The sequence below is a fragment of the Schistocerca cancellata genome, chromosome 4 (genome assembly GCF_023864275.1).
Source record: "Schistocerca cancellata isolate TAMUIC-IGC-003103 chromosome 4, iqSchCanc2.1, whole genome shotgun sequence".
Lineage (NCBI taxonomy): Eukaryota > Metazoa > Arthropoda > Insecta > Orthoptera > Acrididae > Schistocerca > Schistocerca cancellata.
In genome coordinates, this window is record NC_064629.1 from 807146337 (window position 1) to 807157900 (window position 11564).

At 43.8% G+C, this 11564-nt stretch overlaps 1 protein-coding gene across 1 annotated transcript in view; it reads right to left on the reverse strand.

Annotated features, from left to right (window-relative positions):
- LOC126184443 (nose resistant to fluoxetine protein 6-like) overlaps positions 1–11023 on the reverse strand; it is a 223761-nt gene extending 212738 nt beyond the window's left edge. The window contains exons 1-2 of the mRNA XM_049926833.1: positions 10796–11023; positions 2392–2515 (exon numbers count right to left, since the gene is read on the reverse strand). Coding sequence (XP_049782790.1) covers positions 2392–2515; positions 10796–11023 — 352 coding nt within the window. The remainder of the gene's footprint in view (positions 1–2391; positions 2516–10795) is intronic.
- Between the last annotated feature and the right edge of the window lie 541 nt (positions 11024–11564).

An 11564-nucleotide genomic window follows, 5' to 3' on the forward strand; every position in this document is an offset into this window, starting at 1 on the left:
GCTGGTCCCGGCGGAGGTTCGAGTCCTCCCTCGGGCATGGGTGTGTGTTTGTCCTTAGGATAATTTAGGTTAAGTAGTGTGTAAGCTTAGGGACTGATGACCGTAGCAGTTAAGTCCCATAAGATTTCACACACATTTGAACATTTTGAACACATTCGCCAACCAGGGGACGTGGCTGAAATTCGAGTCCAGTTGGATGAATTAAACGAGAAGTTCACATTTCAAATACATCTGTACTAACCAGAACAATATTTCATACTAAAGTCAGTGGCGGCTCATAACCACATATCAGCTTCCAAACGGCTTGTTGGTGGACCCACGTCTACCGGTAGTTTTTTCTGCTATTATAGTGTATTTTCACACGAGTGACTTTTCGCTAAAGATGTAAATGCCGTATGGTATTGTTGGCTGGAAAATTTCACGGGGTGGGTTCAGTTTCCTTGCGGCTTGTTGTGTTGCGAATGTATTTGTGGAATGTGGGTAAATGTAATGCAGACGCGTATAGTGTAGCGTTATGTATGTGTTGTACGACGATGACGAGAGTAGGGAGAAGGTAAAACCTGGTGCTGGCTCAGGGCCTACTCCTCTGGAATAGTACAAGGTAGGCCGCCGAGCTTCACGTCCCCATCCGACGGACGATTCACCATCAACAGTGTCACATGCTCTCACTTCATGAGATGCAACGGAGAGGTTTGGAATTTAATCCAGAACCTTGGCGCAAAGTCTGGTAACCAGGATCATTAGACCACAACATCTCCTCCGTGATTTCCTTAAACCGCTCCAGGAAAATGCCTAGATGACTGCTTTCAAAGGGCACGGCCAAGTTCCTTCCCCGTCCTCGTAATATTCGGAGCTTGTGCTCCGTCTCTAATGGCCTCGAGATCGACGGGAGTTTAAACCCTCATTTTCCATCCTTTTTACCTCTCCACCTCTTGTCGCCCAAATACTCGTGAAAATGTCATCTGACTCCATTATTCGAAGAGCGCGTAGACTCCAGCGCCACCGCATAGGTGTACCCTGTAGATCATGAACTTCAAAGGGCTTATCACACTGCTTTAGAGAACCAGATGTAAGTTCAGTTTTACTGGATCACTACCCGTCAATTACACTGAAAAGCAAAAGAAACTGGTATTGGCATGCGTATTCAAATACAGAGATACGTAAACAGGCAAAATACGACGCTACGGTCGGTAACGCCTATCTAAGACAAGTGTCTGGAGCAGTTGTTAGATCGGTTACTGCTGCTACAATGGCTGGTTATCAAGATTTATGCGAGTTGGAACGTGGTGTTATGGTCGGCGCACGGGCGATGGAACACAGCATCTCCGAGGTAGCGATGAAGGAGAGGTTTTCCGGTACGACCATTTCACGAGTGTACCATGAATATCAGGAATCCGGTAAAACATCCGACATCGCTGCCGCCGGAAAAAAGATCCTGCAAGAATAGGATTAACGACAAGTGAAGAGAATCGTTCAACGCGACCGCAGTGCAACCCTTCTGCATATTGCTGTAGATTTCAGTGCTGGACCCTCAACAAGTGTGAGCGCGCCAACCATTCAACGAAACATCATCGATATGGGCTTTCGGAGCCGAAGGCCCACTCATGTACCTTTGGTGACTGCACGACACAAGCTTTATGTCTCGCCTGGGCCCGTCAACACCGACATTGGACTGTCTCGTTTCAAATTGTTTCGAGCGGATGGACGTGTACGGATATGGAGACAACCTCATGAATCCATGGACCCTACATGTCAGCAGGGGACTGTCCAAGCTGGTGGAGGCTCTTAATGGTGTGGGGAGTGTGCAGTTGGAGTATTATGGAACCCCTGATACGTCTAGATACGACTCTGACAAGTGGCACGTACGTAAGCATCCTGTGTGATCACCTGCAGCCATTCGTGTCCATTGTGCATTCCGACGGACTTTGGCAATTCCAGCAGGACAATGTCACACCCCACACGTCCAGAATTGCTACACAGTGGCTTCAGGAACACTCTTCTGAGTTTAAACACCTCCGCTGGCCACCAAACTCCCTAGACATGAACATTATTGAGCACATCTGGGATGCCTTCCAACGTGCTGTTCAGAAGAGATATCCAGCCCTGCAGGATTCATGGTGTGAATTCCCTCCAACACTACTTCAGATATGGGTCGAGTCCACGCCACGTCGTGTTCCGGCATTTCCGTGTGCTCGCGGGGGCCCTACGCGATATTAGGCAGGTGTACCAGTTTCATTGGCTCTGGCTATTCAGTGTACAACGCACTGCGAAAATTCTGATAGTAAATACGCGATTGCAGTCGACAGTCGATCGCACGTATGCGACGGTATTCCATTGGTCCTGAGGTAATAAGTACAGCTTTTTAATGTCAGGATAACTGTTTGTACTCACTGTACTGCGCCCAGAAGGTTCCGTTGCGCAGGTTCTGCGTGTACATCCGCATGTGGGCGCTGCAAGTGTCGCTCAACTCCTGCGCGCCTTGCGCCCGCTCCAGTGAGTACAGACTGCTCCATTCCTGCGAACATAGACATAGTGTTCACAATGCCGTCCACTTACCACCGATATCTCAGAGACTTCACTAAATGCGAGTATTGATAACGGTGATCCTGCCGGACAGAAAGGCAAGTGCAAGAATAAGGTCAGTTAGTAGAGAGTAATAAACAACGAAATGCGAGCACCGAAGAGGCACGTGAGGGAAACAAAGGACAATAGGGCCCTAGTGGTCTGCCTAGTCTCTGCGAAAGACATAGCGATAGTAAGTGGGACAGAAGAATGCGCAAAAGAAACAACCTAACAACCTAAGTAGGGTAGCCAGAAGGGTAGGATTGAAGACTGCTTGCAGCAACAAAACGAAGACACAAAATACCACTGGAGATTGCAAAACGCAAGGGGGCAACCCCTCAAAATGTGGGCAAATCTAAATGCCTAGGGGAATATACGACAGGAACAAACAGGAGCAGTGAGAGGATAATAGGGGGAACGAAGAAGATGTGATCAGCTTTCTGTACGAATCGAGAAGTCTACAATACAACACTTTCATCTACAGACATAAAGATCAATGATTACAATAAAATGGTGAGAAATTCAGTAGTATATGCGGCTCAGACGATAACAATAACAACACATGGTGCGCAAAAACTAGAGAAAAAAGAAAAAAAACTTCTTAGGGAAATACTGGGCACTAAAGGAGGCGGTGAAATATGGATGCGAAGGCCTAAGGATGAACGGTACCGGAGAATGTGTACAATATCAGGAGAAATCAGGCTGAAAATGATTAGATTTGCGAGATCAGGATAGACATGAGTAGAATGACCAAAAGTGTAAGAGACAACGGGTAAGACAATAGGAAAGACAAGAACTAAGTGGACTGTTGGATGCAGGAAGACTTGATTTGAGGTAAGGATCAAGGCGGAAGAGAAGTGAAATAGAAAAAGCAAGTATAAGCCGACCAATATGCTAAAGATAAACGACAAAAGAGTGCAGGAAAATCTGGGAGAACCACCAGTGGAGCTGACAAGAAAAAGAGGGAAGGAGGGTACTGCAGACCACTGAAGAATAGGAGTGAGAAGAAGAGATAGGATCAAAAGGTTGCTGAAGCAGAAGAGGAAGACCTGATCCATAAAGGACAACTTGTGGTCATACAGAGGTCATATGTGAAGAATTGGAAGAAGAAGAAGAGAGGTCTCAAAAATGTACTCAGTAATCATATGCAAACACTCTAAAACATAAGTACATTTAAGTAAATATCACTTGTGATAAAAAAGAATAAGATTAGTGAATGTACATTAGACTAGACACCGCATTTTCGGAACACCACTTCTCTTCTAACGAATCACAGATTTCTGTCAAATTCAGTTGCTGCCAACCGAAACAATTGCAAGGAACTGATCACTACTACAGCTTTTACTTCAGGATTCGCTAGCTAAAATACAGCAGGCTTCGTCACTGCAATGATCCGAAAAAGACGAGACCAATAAAGGGGAAATGCCGAGTGCATAGTTCTTAAATATTATGGAACTGCAAGAAACTTTAATTTCTTTTTACATGAAAGAAAAATATAATTTTGGTACTTTTTATTTACATAAAAATTCTAGAAAAATGTTTCGAACATCAGAGCAGCAGTAAAGCTAGAAAAATGGTCATCTATTCAGTTGAAACATGTCACTTGGCCCGAATTCCCCGTCTAACGGCGTGCTTATTATTTTTGCCGCGTCGTTTAACAAGTGCACTCTACAGTTTTGTCATTCTATGATTTCTGTTTGTTTCGTCCCTCTTTTACACAGCATTTCAGATTTTCACTTCAGTTGTACTTACATGTCTAATCTATACTCTGCAAGCAACCCTACGGCGTGCGGCGGAGGGTGTTAGGGTACCAAACGGATTTCTCCCCCTTCCCGTTCCATTCGCGAATGGAGCGCTGTGAGCACGATTCTTGGTACGCGCTCTGATTTCTCTTATTTTCCTCGTCGCGATTATTTCGTGAGACGTGTGTGGTAGGGAATAAGGCGTCGCCTGCCTCCTCTCGGAACGCGTGATCTCTTAATCTCTCCGCGATGCACGGCGTCTCACTTTGTGGCTGCTGCCACAGGAGTTAGCTCAACATCTCCCTTACGCCCCTGCGCTAGCAAAACGAACCCGTGACGAAACGCGCTTCTTTTCCTTAGATCTTCTCCCTCTCTTCTATTAATCCAACGTCACCAGGTTAGGTAATCTGACACTGATCTATACGATCAGTATTCAAGAATCGTTCCAATGAATATTTTGTAGGCCACTTCTTTCACGAATGGAAATGTAGATTTCCCGTCATTTTGCCTACTACCGCTGTCGATATTCGAACCCACAACGAAATGCCAAATAATCAATTTTAGCGCATAGTAATGACCTTCTTACCTCAACCAGCAATCAGAAATTTGAAATAGTTTTTTTTATTGCCAGTAGTTTGTTGCAGATCCTGATGAGTTGTAAATTTTTTTGGAGAGTTTTACATTACATCAACGTTGCTCGTTTACAAATGGATGTGCAGTTTCTTGGCAATGTGACATAATAAACTAAATAATTTCGCCACACGTGTTGAATTACTGGTCCTCAATTAATTTTGCCCCTATACATAGATAATTCTAAACACAAATTTCGAAGTAAATAATTGAAACACTATTAGCAAGAACAAATGCTCAAAACGATAATAACTTTCAAGAAGCGTTGTGATGCAGAGTGTCTCTTGTAGTGCAGCATGGCCTCATGTCACTTCTTAAGATTCTGAATTTGGTACGAATAGGAAGATGTCTCAAAACAGTCGTAAACTAACTTACGTATTCCACGTCCTGTTTCATAATGGTTCTACTCTGCTTTAGTTGTATTTGTGAATCATTTAAAAATTTTACGCATTACCAAATACCAAAGCGTCAAATACTAGAACTTGGCCAGTCAGCTTAGAGATAAGACGCACAAAAAGAAAGAGCACGTTCAGATAATCAAGCAACACGCATTGTCTATGCTTCGGTAATTTAAAATAAATACATCCGCAAAACTATAGTAAACATTACATCGCATTCCCAGAACTCACACGGTAAGAAAAGTAAGCTGTTTTCACTGTCGATGCCAATGCAAGCTGCTTCATAAACAAAGCTAAAACATTTAAATGACATGTTGTGCATGACACGTTTTCCTACATCTCAACTGCACATTGCGCTCTGACCGGTGTAACCGATGTGGATAGTAGCACTGTGGTGCCATCTGATTCACGTGCAGCTTGTCATTTGTTTTCAGAGACGTTATGCTTCTCACAACTTTGCGTGAATTTCTTGTAACTACCGCACGAAGAGACGTGCACACACCAGCGCATTAAGTAAGTAACAGGATATCGTTACAGAGCACTTAATGCACGTCTATACGTAAGAGAAGTAGCAGAACCAAAGCGAATCCACGAACATTATATCGAAGAATAAAGAGCCTAAAAAGAATGCTGCAATAAATACTGCAATTCTATCAGATGTAGTCTGGTCTAAAACACTAACAAAAAAGGCGATGGTATCATCAGCCCGAATATTTATTTTAACGCTATATGATTTTACTAGACATTGTTTTATTGGAGGTGGTATGGCTACCTTAGTTCGACTTATTATTTAAGGTGAAGCCCGAGCCTCGGCGCAGCTTGGCATTTTCGCGTTAACAAATTACTGCCACAGGTGAAACAAATAATAAGTGGCACAAAGAAACCCTGGGATCGACTATGGATAGAACCCATGCCTTTCAGTATTGTAATCTGACACTTGTCCACGTTACCATAGGGTACAAATAAGCACAAAACAGCGCAAGACCAACGAATGAAAATTCGGAAGACGTGCGATGTACAGCGAAAACGGAAACCCGAGGAAAGCGAGTAAATTTCTTAGACATATACGCATCATTGAAATTATTTACCGTTCGACAAATTATCGACAACGGCTACACGTCGAGAAACATTTTCTTCTTGAATTTTTACAAAAAAAAAGACACCAAATATCTTAGGAGAAAACACAATACTTTAAGTCCAACCACACAGACTTGGGATGCATCAAGTTAAACAATCATCGGCAACACAGACAGTGACGGAGTACACAATAACACCCACAAAGAAAAACCGCTTAAAGCGTACGTAGTCTCTGGAATATTTATAACAAGAAAGTCCTCTCAACCAGCGCCAAACATCGCCACGAAAAACAGTCCTTCTTTCAGAAGCACTCTACGCAATTCAGACATTACCACTAACAGTGTCAGTGCCTTCGAGAAATTGGAACAATAGATATTGTAGAAAACTTTCGGATGGAAAATATGTCTGAAATTTAGGGGCACCTAGTTCGAAAGGGCAACTCACGATTATTCAATGAAATTTCCCACATCAAAACGTGACCCGAAAAACCGAAGTACGGTGGTTGGTCACCTCCTAAAATCAGCTGCCAGAAGTTGCCGTTGAGCTACTGCCAACTACACGGACTACATACAAGCAGAATATCGATTTTCATGAACTCAAATCCTAATAACTAAGAGAAAGGAGTCTAAAAAAGTGAGTATTTTACGCGCGCACGCCTCAGTGGGTAATTTCCGGTAGTGCAGGCTGGCTTAGTCACACCGCGTGTCTTGCTCACTGATGAAAACATTTCTTGGTCTATTTTAATTTATGAATCAAAATTAAATGGAACTGTGTACTTTCCAGTACAAACAATAAAGTGGAACAGCTTCCAAACAACTAAAATAAAGTGACGCTCAATCTGGTACGCTTGGAAGGAACTAATTTCCTACATCCGAAACGTTCTTTTTAGGAAAACAGTGATTCGTCAATATTAATGTCTGTGTTTGGCGTACAGTCTGATCCGAATGTGTGTCTCAGCTGTTTCGCAATCGGCTCTGCTTTGAAATATTTTCTTCTAACAGTTTCTAAGGGGTCATATGATGTACTGTCTGCAAAGTGGAAAAATTTCAACAATCAGTGCAATCTTCTTCATTCATGTTTCTTAAAGCATGATATGTCAAGCGACTCCATCTTCCAAAAGTGCAGTTTGGGTCCCAACTTGTTCAGAATGCTCTGAAGAATAATGTCCCGAGCAGTATCTTTACTTCATCACTTGTTGTGTCTTGCCAACTGCGAACCTAGATTTTGCTGCAAGATTTGGATGAGTAACTGAGTACTGATGTGCAGATAAGCTGGTTACGTCAGTTGTTGTTCTGCACAAAGATTAATGTACAAAACACTGAAAACAATTTATCGCTCGCTTTTGTATTAGTGACATATTTACATCTTTCTCACCATTAAAAGAAAAGCGGTGGCAAAACCGAACTGTCACGAACAACAGCATATTGTGGCGTCCGTTACAGTGCCGTATTGTCGTCAGATGATTCTAAACCTGTTTCCCTTACCTCCCATGTTTCGCCAACTCTCAGATTTGTCACTAAACTTGTTATCACTGTCTAAAGAAACCGTTCTAGTTCTGATTCCGACAGACTACGCCCTTTTGCCGTCACAGACAGTTTCACACTAGTAATACAACAGAAATTGTACGAAAAGCGGTTTTTTTTTTACTGACACCCGACGCACGAAACTGAAGAGAAAAAATGGTTCAAATGGCTCTGAGCACTATAGGACTTAATATCTGAGGTCATCAGTCCATAGACTTAGAACTACTTCAACCGAAGGACATCACTCACATCCATACCCGAGGCAGGATTCGAACCTGCGACCGTAGCAGCAGCGCGGTTCCGGACGGAAGCGCCTAGAACCGCTCGGCCACAACGGCCGGTGGAACTGAAGAGAGATACCGCGTATTGAAATCAGCTTTACCTACGACATAACACCAGTCAGCCTATGACTCGTCATTCCCATTAAGGAAAGACCACAGAATCCCCGAGGACGGACATATCCGACGAACTCAGTGAGAACGAGTGGATATATCTGTTAAGTCCACATAAAGGGTTAATGAGTCAAAAGAAATAATAATATTAATACAGTCGTTTGTTTTCACATTAAAATCGCGACATTTGTGCTCTAGGGGAAACGTAATGAACGCGTGTTCGTCACGATCAGTCGTTCTATGTTGGGAGCCAGCGCACTTCTACATCTACATGTACATCTACACCGATACTCTGCTAATCACGTTTAAGTGCCTGCCAAAGGATTCATCGAACCACCTTCACAATTCTCTATTATTCCAATCTCGTATAGCGAGCGGAAGGAATGAACACCTATATCTTTCCGTACGAGCTCTGATTTCCCTATTTTATCGTGGTGATCGTTCCTCCCTATGTAGGTCGGTGTCAACAAAATATTTTCGCATTCGGAGGAGAAAGTTGGTGACTGGAATTTCGTGAGAAGATTCCGTCGCAACGAAAAACGCCTGTCTTGTATCGATTTCCAGTCCAAATCCTGTACCATTCCTGTGACACTCTCTCCCATATTTCGCGATAATAATTTGAACTTTTTCGATGTACTCCGTCAGTCCTATCTAGTAAGGATCCCACACCGCGCAGCAGTGTTCTAAAAGAGGACGGACAAGCGTAGTGCAGGCAGCCTCCTTAGTAGATCTGTTACATATTCTAAGTGTCCTGCCAATAAAACGTAGTCTTCCCCACAACATTTTATGTGTTCCTTCCAATTTAAGTTGTTCGTAATTGTAATACCTAGGTATTTAGTTCAATTTACGACTTTTAGATTAGACTGATTTATCGTGTAACCGAAGTTTAACGAGTTCCTTTTAGCACTCATGTGGATGACCTCACACTTTTCGTTATTCAGGGTCAACTGACACTTTTCGCACCATTCAGATATTTTTTCTAAATCGTTTTGCAGTTTGTTTTGATCTTCTGATGACTTTATTAGTCGATAAACGACAGCGTCATCTGCAAACAACCGAAGACGGCTTCTCAGATTGTCTCCCAAATCGTTTATATAGATAAGGAACAGCAAAGGGCCTATAACACTACCTTGGGGACCGCCAGAAATCACTTCTACATCTACATCTACATCTACATGATTACTCTCCAATCTACACTTAAGTGCTTGGCAGAGGGTCCATCGAACCACAATCATACTATCTCCCTACCATTCCACTCCCGAACAGCGCGCGGGAAAAACGAACACTTAAACCTTTCTGTTCGAGCTCTGATTCCTCTTATTTTATTTTGATGATCATTCCTACTTATGTAGGTTGGGCTCAACAAAATATTTTCGCATTCGGAAGAGAAAGTTGGTGACTGAAATTTCGCAAATAGATCTTGCCGCGACGGAAAACGTCTTTGCTTTAATGACTTCCATCCCAACTCGCGTATCATATCTGTCACACTCTCTCCCCTATTACGTGATAATACAAATCGAGCTGCCCTTTTTTGCACCCTTTCGATGTCCTCCGTCAATCCCACCTGGTAAGGATCCCACACCGCGCAGCAATATTCTAACAGAGGACGAGCGAGTGTAGTGTAAGCTGTCTCTTTAGTTGACTTGTTGCATCTTCTAAGTGTCCTGCCAATGAAACGCAACCTTTGGCTCGCCTTTCCCACAATATTTTCTATGTGGTCTTGCCAACTGAAGTTGTTCGTAATTTTAACACCCAGGTACTTAGTTGAATTAACAGCCTTGAGAATTGTACTATTTATCGAGTAATCGAATTCCAGCGGATTTCTTTTGGAACTCATGTGGATCACCTCACACTTTTAGTTATTTAGCGTCAACTGCCACCTACCACACTATACAGCAATCTTTTCTAGATCGCTTTGCAACTGATACCGGTCTTCGGATGACCTTACTAGACGGTAAATTACAGCATCATCTGCGAACAACCTAAGAGAACTGCTCAGATTGTCACCCAGGTCATTTATATAGATCAGGAACAGCAGAGGTCCCAGGACGCTTCCCTGGGGAACACTTGATATCACTTCACGGACAGGTAAGCCGGAACCGACCGCGCGATGATTTGCCGTCTATTACTACGAACTGCGACCTTCCTGACAGGAAATCACGAATCCAGTCGCACAACTGAGACGATACCCCATAGGCCCGCAGCTTGATTAGAAGTCGCTTGTGAGGCACGGTGTCAAAAGCTTTCCGGAAATCTAGAAATACGGAATCAACTTGAGATCCCCTGGGAGTCGGAACTTCTGGTTTATTCGATGACTTTCCGTCAGTTACTACGAACTGTGACCTCTCAGACAGGAAATCACAAATCCGTGTGTCTTCTAAGCCAACGCGTAGCTTGCTTCACGAACAGGAACACAGCAAGTGCGGCACACAACAGAAGTGGCGGCGAGAGCGCGGTCGGTTCCGGCTTACCTGTCCGTGTGCGACGGCGGCAGCGGCAGCGGCAGCTAGCAGCAGGAGAGGCAGTGGCGGCCCGGCGGCGGCCATGGTAACAGTGAGGCTGCGGCCCGCCTTTCTCCGCACTACTATAAACCCCGGCTCGCCGCCCCTCCATTCAGCACGCAGCTTCCACACTCTTTGGCAACGACGGCCGCGCCCGCTTTCATACTTTCGGGCCAATCTGGCGCTCTTTTCGCACATGAGATTTCACATAAAAGAATAAATCCTGTCGAGGGAGCTCATTTCTTCCGTGTTGGACTGTGGTTTGGCAACCGCGACTATTTCGATAGAAAAGATAAAATAAAAATAATCAGTAATGTTTCAGATTTCGATGTACAATGGGATAGGAATGATGATGGAAATAGGATCACATTTGAGGAAGTGGAGAAAATGGTCAATAGTTTGCAGTGCAATAAAGCAGTAGATGAAACTAAGTCGGAACTCATCAAATACAGTGGAATGTCAGGTCTTAAATGGCATTACAATGAAATGAACACCCTTAGCTGCTTACAGGTGTTGACATACGTCAACGGGGACAGATCAAAATGTGTGCCCCGACCGCGACTCGAACCCGGGATCTCTTGCTTACATGGCAGACGCTCTATCCATCTTTTTTCGTTGTGTTTGGTCGTTGCGGACGTCGCAAGACATCCTGTTCAGGTTCGGTGGTTGATCTTTCCACTCAGTTTTTTTATTACAGAGGCCAACCGGCTCTCTGGCCGAACACGCTGAGCTACCGTGC